General features: G+C 56.5%; 1 protein-coding gene across 9 annotated transcripts in view; it reads left to right on the plus strand.

The window, feature by feature from the left end:
• Positions 1–21,480, plus strand: part of MPRIP (myosin phosphatase Rho interacting protein) — a 141,962-nt gene that overhangs the window by 112,566 nt on the left and 7,916 nt on the right. For 5 of the 9 annotated variants that reach the window (XM_032320707.1, XM_032320710.1, XM_032320709.1 and 2 more), the window contains 9 exons: positions 1,494–1,603; positions 4,650–5,214; positions 6,961–7,077; positions 9,733–13,602; positions 17,155–17,302; positions 18,081–18,198; positions 19,063–19,222; positions 20,257–20,376; positions 21,120–21,206. In XM_032320707.1, the coding sequence (XP_032176598.1) occupies positions 1,494–1,603; positions 4,650–5,214; positions 6,961–7,077; positions 9,733–13,602; positions 17,155–17,302; positions 18,081–18,198; positions 19,063–19,222; positions 20,257–20,376; positions 21,120–21,206 (5,295 nt within the window). The remainder of the gene's footprint in view (positions 1–1,493; positions 1,604–4,649; positions 5,215–6,960; positions 7,078–9,732; positions 13,603–17,154; positions 17,303–18,080; positions 18,199–19,062; positions 19,223–20,256; positions 20,377–21,119; positions 21,207–21,480) is intronic. The other 4 variants (XM_032320716.1, XM_032320715.1, XM_032320714.1 and 1 more) reach the window with 1 other exon arrangement.

A 21,480-nucleotide genomic window follows, 5' to 3' on the forward strand; every position in this document is an offset into this window, starting at 1 on the left:
GAGCATGGTGACCCTTGTGCTGCAGTCGGGCGGCAGAGGAGGGGATCCTCTGGACTTCAGGCCTGGGCTGTGTTGGAGGTCTCCCTAAGAATAGCAGGCAGCCACGGGCATTGACGGGGTCGGGAAGGAGCTCTCTTCAGGTGAGAGATGAGCTCATGGGAGAGAACATACAGAATGCTGAGGTCAGACTGCAGATACCCACACTGGAGTGCGAGGAAGCAGAGGATGCTGGGATGCCGGTGGGGGGTGCTGGTTCCAGGGGCATAGGGAGGGCCGGTGCTTCAGAGAGCCCTGAGGTGGCAGCCCTGCCCTTGGCTTGCACAGAGAGGAAAGTGGTGAGGGAGAGATGGGGAGGGACTTGGGCTGTGGGACTTCTCGAATTGGGGTGCCAGTGGGGGCACAAGCTGTGCCAAGCCAAGCCTAGCCCATGCTGGGCTGGCACGTGGTTTCATATTTTGGCCCTTGGCTCTGCCATTGTCCATCCCCAAATCATCTTGGCGAATTCCTCTTCCCATCGGCCGACCAGCTGTGTCTCACAGGCCAATTGGTCAGTAGCCTGAGAAGCCTAGAGAACAGTACTGATGCCCTCTCTTCTGTGACACAGGAGCCCGAGGTGCAGAAGCTGGGAGGTGGCCTCCAGGAGACCACTATTTGCGTGTTGTGCCCCTCCCATCTTGGGAGGTGCCTGGCAGTGTGGCTTAGTGATACAAGGGTTGCAGCCCAGAGGCATGGCCTTGCTGCCTGGCTCCCCTGTCCTCCTGTCCACCTTCTGTCCCACGTAGTGCAGCTCCTCCCCCGCAGCCACCACCAGCATACTCCTCCATCTTGACTCGTGTCCCACCAGGTCAGCCGGCTCAGGGGCTGGCGGTCCAGGGATTGTCCTAGAAGCACCCCCTCCGCTCCCATGCCCTATCAATGAGGGACTGTGTACCACCTCCTTTGCTGCCCCAGAACCTCCCTCTTCTGTCACTAGCACTCTGTGCTAAATCTAACTATGACTGCCCATGCGGTGGCCCAGCAGGGCTCCCTGCCTCTTCTCAGCCCGATAGATGCAGCCCCCATCAGGCCCAACCCACCCGCTGAGTCCCGTGCCTGCCACTCTCCAGGCCATCACCCTGTGCACCTGGTGTGCGTGGCTGTGTGGCACTGGGCCTGGGATGGACTTTCCCCAGCCTGGGGGTCCCTTCCCATGGCTCCCCACACACTGGCTTCGTTGTTGCGTTGTGCTCCTTCCCCCAGTCTGTGAGCCCCTGAGAGAGCAGGGCAAGCCATCCCAGGGCCGGGGACATTGCAGGCAAACAGGAAACCGAGGATGATGGCTGAGGCCACCACGGAAGCACATTTGCTCTTTCCTTTGCTCTCCGGCGCTTCTTCAAGGGGGACACACACAGTTCTCCTACCACAGCCCCCTCCCTGGCTGTAGTTCTCCCTGCAGGATGTCCTTTGGGGTCAGGGAGGTGACAGTCCCTGATGACAGCTTGTCTTTCGTGTAGACGAAGGAGGGCGAATTCACTCTCTCTGCCATGACATCTGGAATTCGGCGGAATTGGATCCAGACCATCATGAAGCATGTCCATCCAACCTCTGCCCCAGACGTCACGAGGTAGGACAGCCGGGTGCCTGAGGGAGCCCCCTTCCCTTCCAGCCACCGGCTCACTCCTTCGTGGGTCTGTGGTTCTTCTGGCCCAGCACAGCCTTCTTCCTTCCTCCTTCGTCCCACTGCTGACTGGCCCCAGTCAGTCTCCCCTGGCTTCCTGGTTTCTCTGCCTCCGGTGACCTTTTCCTCCCTTAAGCCTGGCCAGTGGAGCTGTCTGTGCAAGGGACGTTTGTGCCCCTGTCGGGACTGAACTTAGTGGGAGAAGCCCCTCCAGCTTAGGCACTGGGCCTCTCGATGGTAGAGTAAGAGCAGCCCTGGAGGCCGGCCTTCACAGGCCGCCAGAATGTTCCTTTCTCTTGGTCTTTTTGCTCCACGACTCCATCTGTTGGATTTCTGTACAACCAGGAAAAATTTCTTTGAGACTCAGTGCTAGAACTGGGTTGGACCTCTTGTTCTTCCCTCCTGCTGAGTCTCTGTGGCTCGCATACCTCATGACGTTCCACGTGCCTTCCTCCTCCTGCCCTGAAGTTAGAACCTGCTGTTTCTAGTTTAAGAAAAAGAAAAAAATTCTGGTGGGTGGGGCTGGTTCCACGATGCCCAGAACTCTGTCATTCTCAGCTGAAGGCTTTGGAGCCTTTGCCTCTTCTGAGAACGTCCCATTTATGCTTTTCAGGTCACGTACTTTGCGTGACTCTTCAAGTGTCTTTCTTGTGTTGTTGGTCACACGTGGAGTGGCGTCCCAGGGCCCACTGTGTGGCCCCCAGCAGCCTGGGGCAGCCATGGCCATGCCGAATCTTTGTCAAAGGCTTGCCTACTTCCTAGTGACGCTGCAGCTCTTTGAGCAAGAAAGCGGGAACAGAATCTCCTCTCCCTGTTGGCATTGTTTGTTTATTCCCTCATTTATTAAGTGAACAGAATATATGGTTGATTGTTCCTGTCAGTAAGTCAAGGTGTTGGTGGCCGGGACAAGTTCTCAAGTGTCCTGTTATGAGAGCTTATCTGTGAGTGGAGTGCGTCCTGCCTGCAGAGATGATCGGGGTGCCCTCATTCTCATGGGGCAGCCTTGCTGGCTATCCTGGGGCTCTCTTCTAGCCAGGAGCCCAGGCCAAAGCTTTGTGAGGCTAGCAAAGCAAGAAAGGCAGCTCAGGGTTCTCGGGCAAGGCTGCTGCAACAGTGACTCGGGTGGTGGACATGAGAGGGCCTGAGGTCCTGTCCTGGCCACCAGCCTTTCCCTGCCTGCTGTGTCCCAGTCAGCCCTGGCTGCTCCACAAGGGCCTGGCCCAATGCAGATTGAGGGGCCCAGCTGAGGAAGCCAGCTTGGGACGTCACCAGGCTGGCACATGGCACTGGCCTCAGAACAGGTGAAGAGGACACATGGCGCATGTGCACGTGCACATACGTCCCAGGCTGGCATTCATTCATGGTTCCCTGCCACACTCAGACGCTGGCTCCATGCAGGGACCACAGGCCCACAGGGACCAGGTCTTTCCTTTGTGTAGGAAGGTGGACTTAGTGATTGCCTTCCTGACTGGAATTTACTTCAGAATTGGTATATCTCAAACTTAGGGGGTCCTCACCCTCCCCTAGTTTGTCTTTAGCTTCTCTGCTGGTTTTCTGTGGGCTTTCATAGTTTGAGAAAAATTTGGACTTTTTTTAGTGCTTACGGGGCCAAGTCCCAAGGAGGTATTGGAAGCAAATATAAAGGTCAGAGGTGCAGGTTTGAGCGATGCCCCATAGTCCCCCTGCTTCAGTGGTGGGGTTGCAGGGCCTTCCTGCCTGGGGCTGGAGGAGTTTCCTCCCACAGAGCCATGGCTGCTGCTGCCAGCCCTCCATGTGGCCCTAATGCCCCACACAGTTGGGAGCCTGGGTAAGCTCTCAGTTGGGTGGTGTTGGAAGGACTCTTCTGGAGAACTTTTATTCAAATGCACAGACCATTTTATTCAGATGGTCTTAAATTGGCACCTTGCAGGCCCCACCACCCTAAAGCACTTGAGACAAATGACCCAAAGCCTGATGATGACCATGTTTTCTTTCCCTTGGGTGCCTCTTCCCCAGGCTCCCTTCTCTTTGATTCCCATTTGAAGACCGGCACTCCCTGGAGCTCCTGGGTGGTGCAGCCGTTAGGCTGGCACTTGATTTAATCTCAGGGTCATGAGTTCAAGCCCCGTGTCGGGCTCCATGCTAGGCATGGAGCCTATTTAAAAAAAAAAAAAAATTAGTGACAGGTGCCCCCAACACCATCCTCGCTGGGGCCCTCAAGACCCTGGGTGGCTTCCAACTCTGTTCTGCCGCCTTGGCCAGGGCCAGGGGCCACTCTGCTCCCGGGGCCTCAAACCACAGCTGATGTTCCCGCCTCACCTCTCTGCTCAGGGACGTCCTCTGTAGGAATCTTTGCTTTGGGGCAAATTGAACAAAGGCATGGACTCCTTACTGGGCAAGGAGGGGTGCCCTTGAATCTGCTCCCTACTCACCTGTGTGGTGCAGGCACATAGGTGCCGGCTGGGCCATCTCTCTTCCCATGGCACAGTGGGCTCTGGCCTTTCATGCTGTGATCTGTCCCACCAGCCACCAGAGTGGTTTTCTTAAAATGCAGACCTGACTGGGTTATTTACCACTTGTTAAAGAACCCTTGAACCTCTGGGGAGAAGTGGTTGGTCTCACCCATTCTGTCAGCACTGCCTGGAGCACACACACCATAGGCTTGGCCTCCCACACGACCTCATTTAGATGGTGGCCGTGCCTGGTGCAGCCTGATGGAGCCTCCACTGTGACACTTGGCGACAGCACCTCCTCGGTCCAGGTTTCCTCTGAGGTCTGAGACTGGAAACTCTGAGCCATCTATGGCGGCTCTTCCTTTCTTGTCCCCACTCAGAACCGGTTTAGGTTCCCCCTGTGGAAGGAACACAAGTAAAGGCAAAGTGTCCTTTCCTCCCCTCTCCTGTGGGAGCCATAGCAGCGTAGAAGGAGGAAGTGGTAGAGCTAGGCACCCCTCTGGGGCAGGTGGCTGTCACCGGGAGCTGCACCTGACAGGCTCTCTGCCCCTTGCTCCCAGCTCACTGCCAGAGGAAAAGAACCGGAGCAGCTCCTCTTTTGAGACCTGCCTGAGGCCGAGTGAGAAGCCTGAGGGAGAGCGTGGAGAGCCAGACCCCGAGCAGAAGAGGAGCCGGGCTAGGGAGCGGAGGCGGGAGGGCCGCTCTAAGACCTTTGATTGGGCTGAGTTCCGCCCTATCCAGCAGGCCCTGGCTCAGGAGAGGGCCAGTGCCACTGGGGCTTCTGATGCCCACCCCGAGGCTGAGGCCGGCGAGCTGGAGCGGGAGCGAGCACGGCGGCGGGAAGAGCGCCGTAAGCGCTTTGGGATGCTCGATGCTACAGACGGGCCGGCGGCAGACGACATGGCCCTGCGGATGGAGGTTGACCGCAGCCCAGGGCTGCCTGTGACCGCTGACCTCAAGACACAGAACGTCCACGTGGAGATCGAGCAGCGGTGGCATCAGGTGGAGACCACTCCTCTCCGGGAAGAAAAGCAGGTGCCCATTGCCCCCCTGCACCTGTCCTCCTCCGAGGATGGAAGTGACCGGCTTTCCACTCACGAGCTGACCTCTCTGCTGGAGAAGGAGGTAATGGGCAGACAGGTGGTGGGGTTCTGTGCAGCAGCCTTTCCCAGCACCTGCTGTATCTGGTGGTGGCCAGAGCTGTTCAGCCACATAATACTGAGGGTCGTGTGGTCCAGACTGCTCAGAGAGACAGACACATGGACAGACAGATCCTTAGAGTACAGTGCAGGCACAAGGTACAGGAGGGTGCCATGTCATGGAGGGTGGCAGGCTTTTCCAGAAGGAAAAGGTGTTTGCCATGCAGGGACACTGCCGTATAGAGCCAGGAATGGACAGAGACTAGGCCGATGGGATGCAGGACTCAGGAGCAGACTTTGTCCTACCCTGTTATGGGCACGAACTAGAGATTTGAGGCAGGAGAGGGGCATGAGCAGAGTTAGGTTTCCATATGCAGTGGGCAGCCCTGGATCAGAGGGGCCAAAGCTTGGAGGCAGAGACCAGCCCCGAGGCTTTTGCAGCAGCCCAGTAACCATTAATGGGATCTGGGGAGGGGGGTGCAGGTCATGCAGCAGGAGGCAGAGGCTGGATTCTGGATGTTAAGGAATATTCAGAATGTGAAACAGAGGCCGTGGGGAAGAATTGGGTAAGAACCTGGCAGGCTGGGCAGACAATTGCCGTCATGCCACCAACTTGACTAGTTCATTGGGCACCAGAGCAGGCCCTCTGGGATGTAGCGTATCCAGAGATCAGATCTGGAAAACTTGGTAGTGGATTTGTAAATCTGAACAGTGAGTTTCCTGAACAAGGAGGTTCAGCATTGTACTGGCCTCTTAGGAACATTCAGGAGTATGTTTCAAATGTATTCTTCTACAGAAGTAGCTAATGAAAGTGAAGAATGGCACGTGGCCCTGCCCTCGCTTGTCATTTTCCTGTTAAATTTATGAAGCTAACATGAATCATTAACACCAGCGCTCGAATTTTTTCCCATTTCTAGACATGGTAAAGGCAAGGTGCAAAGAACTTCATGTTCACCTTGCTCTAAACTGTCAGAGAGGGCCTGCTGGCTTGCAGGTCACACACTGGACCATGAAGCTGTCACAGACAGCAGAGTCTGGGAGCCAGGTGTCTCAGTGCCGTCCACAGCAGTGCCCGGCTGCGCTCTGCCCCTCCAGAGCCCCCCACCCCACCCCTGCAAGCCAGCATCCAGTAGGCACCTGAGGGGAGGGTTCAGGGAAGAGGTGGATGGATGGATTACTCAATTCAAAGCCACTGAAAGCAGGAAGAGTGGGAGGTGGCTTGCTCGCTTCACACATCTCATGGAACCCTTCCCACAAACAGCTTGCATGGAATCCGTCACATTAAGAGGGGTCAACAGCAGCCGTTTGAGCGGAAGCCATGGCAGGGCCTGGAGTGAGGGCTTCCAGGGGCAGCTCCGGCCTGTTTGACCACACTGAGGAAACCGCAGGACCCAGCGGGGTGGTCTTCTTCTGACACAGGCGCAAAGCCCGCATCTCCTGGTGGGGTCTGCTCCCCACATCCTTACGGGCACGTGGGAATTCCGTGGGTGCCCCGGGTAACAGGTGTGGTGCTGTCATATACGGCTTGAGCTGGAACCCTCAGTTCCAGATGCCACAGATAAAGACCAAATCAGCACGTGCCCTGAAACATGGCCACAGGGAAGGCCAGCCCAGGTGTCTTGTGTGCGCCAGCCTGACAAGAGCCAGAAACGCCACTGCCAGCCCATGCTGAGCTGCTGCCTCTGGTCCTTGCTGTCCCTGTGCTCAAAACTGCGTGTCTCTTTCCCAACAGTTGGAGCAGAGCCAGAAGGAGGCCTCCGACCTTCTGGAGCAGAACCGGCTCCTGCAGGACCAGCTGAGGGTGGCTCTGGGCCGGGAGCAGAGCGCCCGGGAGGGCTACGTGTTGCAGGTAGGGCTGAGGGGCTGCTGCTGCCCTTTTTCATTTGGGCTTCAGCGTGAGGACCCAGGGAGGCTAGGAATGTGCAAAACCTGGCTGAGCAGGGCCAGCCTGTCCCCAGGGCCGCCCCCGCCGGGCTCTGCCGCAGCGCCACGGCCCACAGGCTGGCGGGTCCTCTAACCTCACCGTTGTAGGACGTTGTGGAGAATCTGCCTGAAACCTCTGTTTCCAAGGGTTTTTCTTTTTGTTTCCTAATGAAATCATCCTGATCATCTTTCCTCTTGGCTCTCAGAGTACCCAATATATACTTATTATCAGTATCACATGTCTGCGTGTCGTTTCTACGTGCTTTCACAAACAGCCGTACTAGGTCCATTGTCCCCACTGAAGAACCTGAGTAGTAGCAGCCAAGTGCCTCCTTACCACCAAGGTGGCGGCAGACTTAGAACCAGTTCGCCATCCTTGACCTTGTGTGTACCACACCTATAGGGCAGTCTGGGGCCATTAGCACTGGCCTAGTGGCTCCCTTATTTTCTGCCTCGGCTGAGGTGCCAGGGGAAAGTGGCCACCCGGCCATCGGCCAACTCTCCCAGCAGCCTAATGGAGAGTCTAATGAGAAGGGCAGCAGCCCGAGTCCTGAGCTGAGACCCAAACCCATGCTCCGGCAGTGAGTTCCACGCCCACATGCCAGCCAGCAAGCGGTGGGTGCTGCCCTGGTGTCTAGCCAGCGGGAGCCTATTGTCCTATACCATTCTGGCCCTGAGTTCTGGGGCACAAAACAACACACTCGTGCCCCATCATGCTGATATGCTGGTGCAGAGAGGATGGCGGATAGAGCAGTGCTGCAGAAGTGCAGAGGGTTGAGGGAATAGGGAACTCGAGCTCCCAGCCAAGGCTGAGGACACAGCACTCCAGTCAGGGTCCTGCCACCGACCAGTAGAAGGTGGTGCCATCCCCTGCAACCTCAGCCTCCTTGCCTGTGTAGACTTAGAACTTGACCCCAAGGGCCTTTCCAGCTCTCAGGGACCCTGAGTCTCTCTGATAAGTGTCTGCATTGACGTTTCCAGACCACAGCACCCCGGCCACCGTGGGCCAACTCAACCCAGGCAGCACATGAGCCTCTGGGCAGAGTTTACCTTCCCTCCTGTCTCCGTGCTGTTATTTGTTGCATGTTCCCTCTGCCTCCTCTTTCTCCCCTGGCTTTGACCATGGCCCTGGGTGCCCCTTGTGCCCTGGTCCTCCCCAGCCCCTTCAGCCAAGGAATGGCCATGCCCAGGTCCTATTCTCGGGCACAAGGGACTGGTGGTGGTGGGCATCCCCCTTTCCTGTGTATGTTTCCTGGGTCATTTTGTGCAGACTTTCGAGGTTTGGGGAGCATCTTTTTAAACCCGCATGAATTCACTTCACATCTGGTGGTAAAGATACTAGCAGCAGATTTTGCACATTGCTAACCTAAGAACCTGTCTCTGTGTCTAACCTGGATGATTGCATGAGCCTGCAGCAGAGCCCCAGGCAGAGGGCCTGGGGCCATCCCCTGCAGCCTCAGCTGGACAGGGCTGGTGCCTTCAAACCTCCCCACTAGGCCTAACAACGGGTGACTTGTAACCTCCCTTTGTGCTTTGAAAATGCTTATCCCCAAGTCATTCGGCATGAGCAAGGGGCCTTTGGGGTTCAGGGTCAGGAGGAGAGCCATTCAGGGTGGGCACTGCACTAATGGTGCTGGGAGGAGGAGCTTGCATGGTTTGGATGTGGAGCGTGGAGTGTATGTAACTTGACTATAACTGAGTGTCACATCTGTGGCTTCCCTGCCAGCAGACCAGACCTAGAGCGAGCCACAGGCAGGCCAAATTCTTAGGCTGGGCTCTTCTAACTCTTGTTCATGTTGGTTTTGCCCCGGCATTAATTAGTTCTGTCTCTTCTGCATGCCTTTCAGTTTGGGGAGTTTTGTTTCATTTGTGTTTTGTGTCTTGCATACTTCACTCTCTTCCTTTGAATTCCACGAAGGTTTGCTTGTTTTGTTGATTATCATGTTTTACTCCGTGGTTTCCGTTTTCCCTCATTTTGTCTTCTTGCAGGTAGAGATTAGTTCTTCCTGTTACTGTAGAGGACGGGCTCCACTTCCCAAAGGAAAACACTTCAGATGTCACCTCACTGGCATCCCGGGCGGTTGCCTCCCTTCCTTCTCTCCCCGTCCTAGAAGGAAGTAGCACCGCCACCGCAACCCCCGCAACCCCCCTCGTCCTGGCTTTGTTAGGGTTTGTTGCCTAGAGTCTTCTGCCTTTTGTTTTTGCAAAACAAACAGATCCTGAAGCTCTGCTCCTCCCCCTCTCCTCCTTCCCAGTGTTCTCCTGTCCTTCGTCTTCCTTTGCTCATCAGTGTGCTCCATTATTCAGTTCTGTTTGATTTTGTTATCCTAGAAGCTGCTTGGTTAGAGCTGTTCGATGTGACTGTCCATGTGTTCCGTTTACCTAAAAGCAGCTACTTCCCAAAACAAGCTAAGATGATTTGTTGGATTTGTTTTTTAATTGAAAAAAAAAAAAAATTATGCCAAGGATAAAAGGCAAACCCACCAAGAAGCTTTTCTGTGGTTGACCCTGGCCAGAGGTGTGACACTCAGAACTGGGAGGCCCGAGTGGTACTAACCAGTATTTAATCGGTTTTTTTAAGACTGAAGTGGCCACCTCCCCATCCGGTGCCTGGCAGAGGCTCCATAGAGTCAACCAGGATCTGCAAAGCGAGCTGGAGGCCCAGTGCCAGCGCCAGGAGCTGGTCACGCAGCAGATCCAGTCCCTGAAGCGCAGCTACGGGGAGGCCAAGGACGCGATCCGGCACCATGAGGCCGAGATCCGGAGCCTCCAGGCGAGGCTCAGCAATGCCGCCGCCGAGCTCGCCATCAAGGAGCAGGCGCTGGCCAAGCTCAAGGGTGACCTGAAACTGGAGAAGGACAAGGTCCGGGAGCAGCTGGAGGAATGGCAGCACAGCGAGGCCGCACTGAGCGGGCAGCTGCAGGCCAGCGAGCAGAAGCTCAAGAGCGCTGAGGCCCTGCTGCTGGAAAAGACGCAGGAGCTGCGGGACCTGGAGACTCAGCAGGCGCTACAGAGGGACCGGCAGAAGGAGGTGCAGAGGCTGCAGGAGCGCATCGCTGACCTCAGCCAGCAGCTCGGCGCCAGCGAGCAGGCCCAGAGGCTGATGGAGGAGAAGCTGCAGAGGAACTACGAGCTGCTGCTGGAGAGCTGCGAGAAGGAGAAGCAGGTGCTGCTGCAGAACCTGAAGGAGGTGGAGGACAAGGCCAGCGCCTATGAGGACCAGCTCCAGGACCACGAGCAGCAGATGGAGGTCCTCCAGAAGGAGAAGCTGAGCGCCAAGTGCGAGGGCAGCGAGGTGGTCCACCAGCTGGAGGAGCAGCTGGAGATGAAGGAGGCCAGCATCCAAAAGCTGGCCGAGCACGTCCAGAGCCTCAGAGATGAGCGGGACCTGATCAGGCAGCGGTTCCAAGAGCTGATGGATCGTGTCGCCCTGTCTGATGGGGACATGGCCGAGCTTCAGGAGAAGCTGAGGGGAAGGGAGGCTGACTACCAGAGCTTGGAGCACTCCTATAGGAGGGTGGCCGGCCAGCTCCAGAGCATGCACACGCTGCTGAAGGAAAAGGAGGAAGAGCTAAAGTGCATCAAGGAGATGCACGAGAAGGTTCTGGAAAAGAAAGACCAGGACCTCAATGAGGCTTTGGTTAAAATGGTTGCCTTGGGGAGCAGCTTAGAGGAAACAGAAATGAAGCTCCAGGCAAAGGAAGAAATTTTAAGGAGATTTGTAAAGGAGTCTTCAGAGGACGTGGAGGAGCCACGGAGTTGCCCGGAAGAGGCAGAGGACGGCACCATGCTGTCGGGCCTGCAGCTCCAAGCTGCTGGCACACCCCCAGCCTTCCCACATCCCAGGCTCGAGGATGAGGCCCCAGGGGTGGCCCTAGGGGAGGAGTGTGGCAGTGGCAGCCCCCAGAGAGAAGAGAGCATGGGCTCTCTGAAGTCAGAGGTGCCGGACAGGGAGGGACACCCTCCAAGCACAGCAAAACCTGACCAGGGAGTTTCTGGTGTCAAAAGGCAAAGGATCCGGTTCTCCACGATTCAGTGCCAAAAATACACGCATCCCGATGGGTCCGAGAAGACCTGGACCAGCAGCACGTCCTCTGACACCAGCCAGGACCGCTCGCCCTCAGAGGAGAGCATGTCGTCAGAGGCCACCCCCAGCTCTCTCCCTGCGACCAGCGACTCCGACACGTATCTCTCCATAATACACTCCCTGGAGACCAAGCTCTACATCACGGAGGAGAAGCTCAAGGATGTGACAGTGAAGCTGGAGAGTCAGCAGGGCCAGAGCCAAGAGGCCCTGCTCGCACTGCACCAGCAGTGGGCCGGCACCGAGGCGCGGCTCCGCGAGCAGCTCCGCGCCAGCCTGCTGCAGGTCGGAGCACTGGCCTCCCAGCTGGAACAGGAGAGACAGCTGAGGGCCCAGCTCGTTGACAGTCACGTCGGGGAGCTCGGCGACTTCCAGGTGAAAAACAGCCAGGCTCTAGCTTGCTTAGAAAACTGCCGAGAACAGCTGCGATCCCTGCCAGCGGCCAGCCCAGAGGATGCGCAGGACGTGGGCGCGGGCCCCCTGGCCAGCGTGGAGAGTGCACTCATCAGCGCTATCCAGGCCCCGAGCCCCTGGCCAGCTCCTGTGGACAGCGGGGCCCAGGCCCAGCCAGACGAAGCTCATTTCGTGGAGCTAGGGAAGGCGATCTCGCAGCCGCTGCTCCGGCCCGAACTGACCGAGCAGGAGCAGCTGAAGCTCCTTTCCCATCAGATAGCTCTGGAAGCCTCACTGATAAACCAAATAGCAGACTCCTTAAAAAACACAACATCAGATATCTCACGCGTTCTCCACGAGATTTCTCAGTCAGGAAAGTGGCCTGTGGAATCTGAAAGTGCTGCTCTCTGCCCTAGGGCCCCAGCGGACACCTGGGCTAAGAAGGTGCTGGTAGATGGCGAATTCTGGAGCCAGGTCGAGTCCCTGAGTAAGCACCTGGGAACGCTGGGTGGAGAGGCTGCCGGCACAGCGGGAGGCGGGCAGCAGAGTGTCCCACCAGCCCTGGTCCCTGCCCTGGCCGATGCCACATGGGTCAGGGCAGAGCTCAGCTTCGCACTGCAGTCAGTGAGGGAGTCCTTCCACCGACGGTTGCAGAGCATCCAGGAGACCCTCCAGGGCACCCAAGTGGCCCTGCGGCAGCACAAGCGCGTGCTAGGGGACATCCTGGGAGCCTACCGTACCCCCGACTTTGAGAGAGTGATGCAGCAGGTCTCAGAAGCCCTCAAGCTTCCCGCAGGCATTGAAGGAGGCATGCAGGCATCCTGGGACCCAAGCCCATTAGGAGAAGTACTGACACCTCAGGAAGCCGCCAGCTCCCGGGAGCCCTTCTTCATGTCCGACCAGAGCTCTGGAGCCCTTGTTGCTATTCAGGAAGAACTCGCCCTGCAGCTCAAAGATAAGGCCAGCCTCTTGGGGGAGATATCTGCCGCTTTAACCTCACTTCCCCCTGTGGAGTCGGTCAGAGATTGTCAGAAGCTTCTCCAGGCGTCCCAGAATCTCTCCTATAACACTTACCTGGGAGGCCTTGGTCAGTATTCTTCATTATTAGTTCAGGATGCAATTATTCAGGCACAGGTATGTTACGCAGCCTGCAAAATCCGGCTGGAGTATGAAAAGGAGCTCCGGTGCTACAAGGAGTCCTGGCAGAGCACGGGGGCCTCCTGTCAGGAGCACGAGCAAGCCATCGGGGCCCTGAGGGAGGAGTACGAGGACCTTCTCCGGAAGCAGAAGAGTGAGTACCTGGAAGTGATTGCCATTGTTGAGAGGGAAAATGCCGAGCTCAAGGCTAAGGTCACCCAGCTGGGCCATCAGCAGAGGCATCTGGAAGAAGTGGAAAGCAAGCACAGTGAGAATATGTTCGCCCTGCAGGGGAGGTATGAGGAAGAGATCAGGTGTGTGGTGGAGCAGCTGAACCGAGCAGGGGACACGCTGCAGGCCGAGCACAGCAGGGTCCTGAGCCAGCTGGATGCCTCGGTCAGAGACCGGCAGGACATGGAGCGACACCACGTGGAGCAGATGCAGAGCCTGGAGGACAAGTTCCAGCTCAAGATCAAAGAGCTGCAGACCATCCACGAGGAGGAGCTGCGGACCTTGCAGGAGCACTACTCACAAAGCTTGCGGGGTCTGCAGGAGGCCCTGCGCCACTACCAGCACCAGCTGCCCGGAGCCCCACCGGCCTCCGGGCCCCCGGGAAGCCCCCATCAGTGCCCCTCCTCCAGCTGGCCCGCCAGCCAGGCCCGGGGGGCTCTGCAGGCCACCAAGGGAGAGGCCGACTCCATGACGGGGCTGAGGGAGCGTATCCAGGAGCTGGAGGCCCAGATGGACATCATGCGGGAGGAGCTGGAGCACAAGGATCTGGAGGGCGATGCAGCCACGCTGCGGGAGAAGTACCAGAAGGACTTTGAGAACCTTAAGGTTCTGCAGCATCATTTGATTTTCAAGGCAGTGGAGGCACAGGCGTTGCTCTGCTGTTGGGGGGGTGGTGTGGGTGGCAGTGTCTGGCAGACAGGACTCTCGGGTAGAGCCGAGACACAGTTCTTGGCTCTGAGTTACTGTGCAAGCAGAGTCAGGTTGATACTGTCCCTCCCCTGACCCTTGCTGGCGTGGTGTGGTCTCAGAGCGGGGTCCAGGCAAGGGTCTAGCCTCCTGTTCAACATCTGCCCCACCCCCAAGGAGGACTGCTGGAAGGAGAACAGGAGCACCATGAGAGAGGGAGCGTGGTCACCCCCCTCACCCCTCTGCCTGGTCCCTCCCAGTGCCTCCAGCAGAGGAAGCCTTTGCCGTTCCGTCCCAGCCTCGCCCTCTCTTCTACTCCCACAGAACCCACTCCAGGCCAGTATAGATGCAGACCTGGGAAGAACTCAGGAGACAGGCCTGAAGCTCCCTTAGAGAGCTATCTCCTGAGTGCCCTAAGAGGGCAGAGTTGGGTTTCCCAAAAGATGGGGATATTTGCAAAACAGTGTCAAGGGTTACTCTTGTCCAACTTCCTGTGGGGAACTGGCATTTAATGGGCACTGTGGAAGAAGGGCTTTCCTCCTGAGCATGCCTCTCAGCCACTGGTACTCCTTCCCTGGGGGCTGTGAGAAATGCCCTGTCCCCAGTAACTATACCCTGTTCTCCTTCCCCGTTACGTGCTCCGCCTCATTAGGTGGAATACCCAGGCCCTAGCATGTAAAGGTGACCTTCCCAGGCTCCTGGGGGCCGTGGGCTGTGTGGCCAGTCCAGGTTCTCGTCCAGCCCCTTCAGAGCTAGAGAGGCTTGCCCGTGTGCGTGCTGCCTGGCTGCCCAGAAACTTCCCCGCAGCTTCTCGACATAAGCCCCTTGAACTCCGCACCATCCCTTGCTGCGGCACAGTAAATGGCCGGCCTCCTCAAAAGCTCTCCATCCCCAGTCAGGTCCCTGCTCTATTGGCGCCTCAGCCTGCCCAAGCATAGCGCTGGCCCCCAGCGTTTAGGCAGCTGCTCGTGGCACTAATGCTGCTCCCTGGCAGGATGCCCGCGCTGCTGTTTTCTGTCACCCTGAAAGCAGGGGACAGACATGCAGGGAGTCAGCAGCGGTGTCTTCTTTACCTCTGGGCGACGACACGGCCCACTGGCCAGAGCCAAGCATGTGTGGTCATCAGCAAGCTCTCAGATGGCCAAGAGCCCATTCTCACTGTTCTTTTCCCAAGTCAAAACCTTTTGAAAATGGTTAGGAATCATGAGATAGCTTCAAGGACTGTTTTCCAGAAGTGCACGAATGGTGCCCCCACGGTGGCCCATGCATGCGAGCGCAGCACTCAGATGGGCCAGGCCCACCTTTAAAAGAAACTCGCACAAACACCGGCCCTTAGTACCCTCCCAAAAGAGCATCCCGCTGCTTCCCGTGACACTGCGCAGGTCTGTGTGGCCAGGGACCCAGGCACAGACACACCTTGGGCTCCCTGGGAGCTGAGGGCTCCCTGCCCTCCAGTGAATAGCTTCATTTCTGCTCCACAGAGCCCCTGGGCAGTGAGGCAGTCTCAGCCCCCGTGTCAGTCAGAGGGACAGAGATAAGGCCCACACTGGTGGTTTGGTGTGATTAGTTAACAAGAAATGGGGTTGGGGGCTTCTGATCGCCTGTCTCTGGGGGCTGCGCTGCTGCTGCACTCTGTGCCGCCTCTGTCGTGTGCCTGTGAGCGTCCGGCCTGTCCGTGCTGTTCTCATTGCGGCCCTAGAGACCCAGCAATTACAGTTAGCGCTCTCGAGGGCCTCCGACCAGTAGCCAGAACTTGATGCAGTTTTGCCCCGGGTCGGGGAGACCAGGGTCTTGGCTGACAGCCCCTCTCTGACCATTGCAGGCTGCCACCTTCTCTGACGACTCTGCACAGTAGCCATCGAGGAACTGGGCCGGGAATACAGGCTTAAAAATCCATATGTGTTTCTGGGTGAATGATTTTAACACATGTGCTGTCCAAGGAAGCAGCTGGTCTTTAAAGCTTATTTAGTGTTTGTGTAGGAAGAATTTTCACCCTTAGCTTTAAATATTCTAAAGCCATCCAATCCAACTAAACCCTGAAAGACCGACTAGCTGTGTGCTCACTGTGAACGAAAGCACGAAGGAGGGAAGATGAGGGGCTCAGACAGGCCGAGGGCTGGGAGCCACAGCCCCAGGACTCCTGCGGCTGTGCTGTGAGGCAATGAGAGGAGGCCGACGGCTTCCAGATGGGAGCTGCCCGGGAGAAGGAATGCCCAGTTAGCGGTGGATAACAGTTAAGACCATTGACCCATTCGCCGCCGGTCTGTTTGAGTGAAGGCCAGAGTGTTCGAAAACATTGTGGTATCTCAGACAGGCCCATCAGTTACTGTGGGGGCTTAGACCAGGACACCCAAGTATGGTGATTTGATTTCTTACCCTTTCTTGAATCCAGGTGCAAGAAGACTGAGCAAGTAGCATAGATCGGGAGGGAGGAGTTCCCCACCCCGCTTTGCATTTGGAATGTAACCTGGCCGTTCTCCATCCTCTTCTGGTTTTTTAAAAATCACTGAAAACCCTGATCCCTACTTTGGAAGAGATGTGGCAAGGGGTTTAGATAGAAGTGTACCTCCATGCACAGAACAGCTGCATGTACGCCTTCACAGCAGTGACACAGTCCCTCGCCCCTTTGGTCAGAGCACTCTGCTAAGCCAGGCCTGGGTTTCTCAACCAACCTGTGGAATGGTTGGACCCATCTTAGGGTCCCATCTTAGGGTACCTCTGTCCCTCCCCTAAACCAATGTGTAGGTAATAATCCGGCCTGCATTGTAACACGGCATGGACGAGTGTGGAGAGTGGCTCTGCTGTGTATCTCTCTTCAGTTAGTTAGTTAGCGCCTTTGTTTGTACTCCTTGAAAGAGGAAGAAGGAAGGTGCAGGCTGGAAGAGAAGAGATCATGTAGCCTAATCTGATTCCCTCAGTGGATGCCAGGCGAAGGTGGCCAGCTGGTTAGTGGCGGGGCCTTGGCCACCGGGTTACCTGTCATTCACAGGATGGTGTCGGCTCCCTCCGAGAGCCAAGAAAGACGCTTTTATGAAAGGCCCGGTTTGGTGCTGAAAGCTTCTTGCTGTGTAACTCAAACCAGACCCATCCAGCCTCCATACGTTTACTCTCTTCCTGCTCCCTCTGGTCAGTCCCGCCTAGCCATGATTTGTGAAGGCCCGGGATCGGCTATTTTAAATTCCAGTGCAGCTGCTTCCCACCCACAGTACAGACTTTCCATGGATTCAGAACAATAACCCCAATAAGGTGTAAACTCTCTTTCCCAAATGCTCTGGTAGCATAAAATGCCCAGTAGCGTCAGTGAGCGTCTGCAGACAGCCATCGGATAGCCCTGCTGGCTCCGTGCTCAGTGTCAGGGAGCGTGCTGTCTGACCAGGGAGCCTCGAGGGTCCGGGCTGCTGGCTTCGTAATAAACAGAACACCCATTGCAGGAGTAAAAAAAATCCATGGAGTCCCTTTTGCATCTTACAGGCCACATGCGAGCGAGGGTTTGCAGCCATGGAAGAAACGCACCAGAAGAAGATTGAGGACCTGCAGAGGCAGCACCAGCGGGAGCTGGAAAAGCTTCGAGAGGAGAAGGATCGTCTCCTAGCCGAGGAGACGGCAGCCACTATCTCAGGTGGGAGTCGGGCTGGGCGGCCACTCTCACCCCAAGGGCAGGATGGCGGCAGGCTTCCCTAGCTAACCGCACTGTTCGGCCGTGAGCTGTCTTGGAGCTGCCTCTTGGCTGAGGTTGCAGCTTGGTTGTCCAAGGCTAGCCTGTGACAGTTCCTTTCAAGGGAGAGACTGCTTTCAGGAACCCTCTGAGAGCTTGCGAGCCCGGGCCTGGCACCCCCAGCTACACCTGAAGGGCTGTCCCCAGCCGCGCTAGTCCCGTCAGTGCCATTGCCCTCGGACCACATAAGACCATCTCCGTCTGTGGTGCCGAGAACATCAGCACAGTGTTGCTACAGCTCCTGTCCGGTGACAGACTTGGCTGCCGAGCCGACACGCACTGCCCCTAGCAAGCCTGGTGCCGTTGGTTGTGTATTACCCTCCCTTTCTGTGATGGTGCTTTACGGTGTTCGCATTTCGGGGTGAAGAACAAAACCTACTAGCCTGAAAGCTTGCTTGTTTTATAAACTTGAGTGTGATTTTAACGTTGACATTTATTTCATCAGTTTTGCTTGCTTTCAACATTTAAAAAAAAAAAAAAAATGTACCTGCATCCCTTTTGTGGTGGGAGTTCCCTGGGAATTCCTTGGCTGGTGTCTGCTGAAATTCGGTCTGGGAGAGGCCGGCCTGACCACTCGTGGACTTCGCATTAACAATGGGCAGACATGCCGTCCTGTTCATCTTGCTTCCCCCGCAACCCTGCCACGAGCCTCTCGTGCTGATGGCCACATCCTTGCCTACAGCCATTGAAGCCATGAAAAATGCCCACCGGGAGGAGATGGAGCGCGAGTTGGAGAAGAGCCAGAGGTCCCAGATCAGCAGCATCAATTCCGACATCGAGGCCCTACGACGACAGTACCTGTGAGTCAGCTTCCTGGCCACAGGAGGCAGCCCTTGTGGGCCAGGCTGAAAGGAAGCCCTGTGGGTGGGAAACGGGACCTTTCCTGTGTCTTCCCAAGAGCCACAAAGACATGGGTCTCAAGGGTGGGCAGTGGTGGAGGCCTGAGGGTTCTGAGGCAGCTCCGAGCCGCCCTTCCCGAGGGGCTGAGCACCATCCCAGAATCGTCTTTGGTTCTACAAGTGGAAGAAGCAGTCTTTTCCAAGAGGTCCAGGGTGACCGAGAACAACGTCATGAGGCTTTGATTTTCTGAGTGTGGATAGAGCCTGGTCCTGGCTTATCAGACACAGGGCATATCGGAAGTTAGTGTTGAAAACAGATCACAAGTGTGACTTCTCTCCAGGCATCATGGGGATTCTGTGTGTGGGAACATTAAGGTCCTTGAAAGAGGTGCAGGTTGGGGCGCCTGGGTGACTCAGTGAGTTAAGCCACTGCCTTCGGCTCAGGTCATGATCTCAGGGTCCTGGGATCGAGCCCCGCATCGGGCTCTCTGCTCAGCAGGAAGCCTGTTTCCCCCTCTGCATCTGCGTCTGCCTTCTGTTCTGCCTACTTGTGCGCTCTCTGTCAAATAAATAAAATCTTAGAAAAGAGAGAGATGCAGGGAAGGATGTAGGAGAGAGTCTGTAAGCCTACAGTACTTCGAGGTTTTCCCTTTTTTAGCTGGGTCCAAATTTGCTGCGACCACGGAATGCACGGGACCTGCCCTCTGCTCAGCTCTTTGCATTGTGTCTCATCGTTCCTCAAGTTTCGTGATGGGGACTTGCAGGGCCTTTTAGATGCCTGGCCCAGGGCTGCGGGCAGAGGAGTGAGCCATGCCTTCTCCCCAGGGAGGAGTTGCAATCAGTGCAGCGGGAGCTGGAGGTCCTCTCGGAGCAGTACTCCCAGAAGTGCCTGGAGAATGCCCACCTGGCCCAGGCGCTGGAGGCTGAGCGCCAGGCCCTACGGCAATGCCAGCGTGAGAACCAGGAGCTCAACGCCCACAATCAGGTGAGCCTGTGCCCGGGGGCGCTGTGCTGGAGTGGGGGGCTGGGCCTTACCTGAGGCGGCCCTGGGTCAGAGTGGCCGCCCCATCTGCAGGCAACTCCTTGCTGTCTGACGTTGCCCAGAACGGTGACAGAAACTCACTGCAGATGGGGGAGCTCGTGAACGAGCTGTTTAAATTTTGACTCCTTTGGGCTCTAGCCCTTCTAGGATCTCTGAGATGTCTCCTGAGCATTTCTGGATTTCTGCTTCATCACTGCAGGGCAGGTCCCGAGAGGGTGGGTCGTTGCACCTGGTCCAGAGCTCCTGTCCCCAAGGCTGGGACCATGTTTAAACGTCCCCCAGTCAAAACCATACACTATTCACATTTTTTGGGGTCAGATCATTCTCTTAAAATTTGCCTGTTCTTAAGAGAATTGGGGTGCATTTAAAATCCTGGTGAGGGGAAAGACTCGAGGTAGGTTTAGTTTGATAAAAGCTTCTCTGGCTTAGCACTTGGACCACTGTGTGCATGACCCACCAGCTCGTCCTCCTCTGGCACTGAGTACATGGACATGTTGGCCAGCTGCAGGCTCAAGGCCTCTGGGCCCACACTCACCCCGGATGAGGGCGCTCTGGCAGGACTGGTTCCTGGTAGTCCCTGCAGTGGCCTAATGACCACGTATCAGTTGGAAACAAGGTACAGAAAGGGAGTGGAGAAGGCGCCAAGAGGGCCCAACCCTACAGAAACTCAAGTTGGACAAGCCGTGACACACATGGATACTAGTTATGGTCACAAAAAGGTAGTGAGGATTATGGAACTTGGTGTACACTATTCTACAAACACAGAGCGCATGTGAACAGCTGTCGCAGAGTTGTCTGTCACAGGCAGTGGCCACCTTGCCCATGACCTCAGTGAGCATCAGCCCTGCCCATGGCCCCTCTACTCACATCTGTCCGCCTCTTTCGTGAGAAACCGGCCTCTCCCGCTTGTGTGGTGTTAGTGCCGCCCCTAGGCGGCTCTGTGAAGCCTCCGTCCTTGCTGTGTTGCTGTCCCGCAGGAGCTGAACAACCGCCTGGCTGCGGAGATTGCACGGTTACGGACGCTGCTGACCGGGGACGCGGGCGGAGAGGCTGCTGGCTCCCCGCTCACACAGGGCAAGGATGCCTATGAGTTAGAGGTACTGCTCAGAGCCCCTTCAGCCTGCTCTGAACCGCACACGCCCAAGTGGGGACCAAGAGGTGGCCTCAGCTTATGGGGTCATGGCAGGGATGTGCACTGGAGACAGCAAGAAGGATGTGGAAGGATGCGAATCCCCCAGGCAGCAAAAGAGAGTAGCTGCCAGGCATTGTGGGTACACGGCAGGAGTGGGGTCCCCTCGGGAGGAGGCCACAGGGTGCTCTAACCCCGTATCCACAGTTCCAGCCTCACCACAGAAGCAAAACATTTATTAGCCCTGCGAGCACCACAGCTGCTCACAGTCCTGAGCGCCGTGTTACTCAGGGGCAGCGAGGTTTATTTTAAGTCAGAATGATTGATTCTTATGTCTTTTTATAAAAGCACTTAGATTTTTCCCTATTTAATTCGCATTTTATCATGAATCTCTGCTCAGTGATGTGAGAGAGGCTGAGTCCAACAGTTTGAGCAGGATGCTTTCCTAGGCCCCAGCCCAGCATTCACTGCGGCCCCACAGGCTGAGGAACAGGGTGTTTGGGTCCAGGAGGAATAGCAGTGGTTTCTCGCTGTTTCTGTATATGATGGGCCACCTGTTAGCAGCAGTCAGTGTATTTGCTGGCGTTTGTGGTTGCATGTCCCTGGGGAGGGGGTGGGTTCCCTGCTCGGTCCTCATGCCCTCATCTTTGCTTTCAAGACTCTGGAAGTCCCTTTGCTCCTAATGTCAGCCCCTAATTCCTGTTATTCTAGGTCTTACTGCGGGTCAAGGAGTCAGAAATACAGTACCTGAAGCAGGAGATCAGCTCTCTCAAAGATGAGCTACAGACGGCATTGCGGGTAATGGCGCCTCCCAGTGGGAGACAGGTCTGAGGATGGGCTCGGGGCTCCAGAGCTCACAGAGGCCCTTGTGCGCTCAAACTGTAGGCTTTTCTGGAGCAGATTTCATTCTTATGGGGAATGTGATTTCAAAATTCAGCTCCAATTAAAATACCAGCCTGTCAGCAGGTGTAGTAAAACTGAGGTCTCACCATGTCCCTGTCCTCCGTGCCTCCTCTGGGCTTTGGCAGGGACCGAGAGACCAGAGACAAATGTAGTCCTGGAAGGTGAGAGC

This window comes from Mustela erminea, chromosome 18 (genome assembly GCF_009829155.1).
Source record: "Mustela erminea isolate mMusErm1 chromosome 18, mMusErm1.Pri, whole genome shotgun sequence".
In the NCBI taxonomy this organism is placed as follows: Eukaryota; Metazoa; Chordata; class Mammalia; order Carnivora; family Mustelidae; genus Mustela; species Mustela erminea.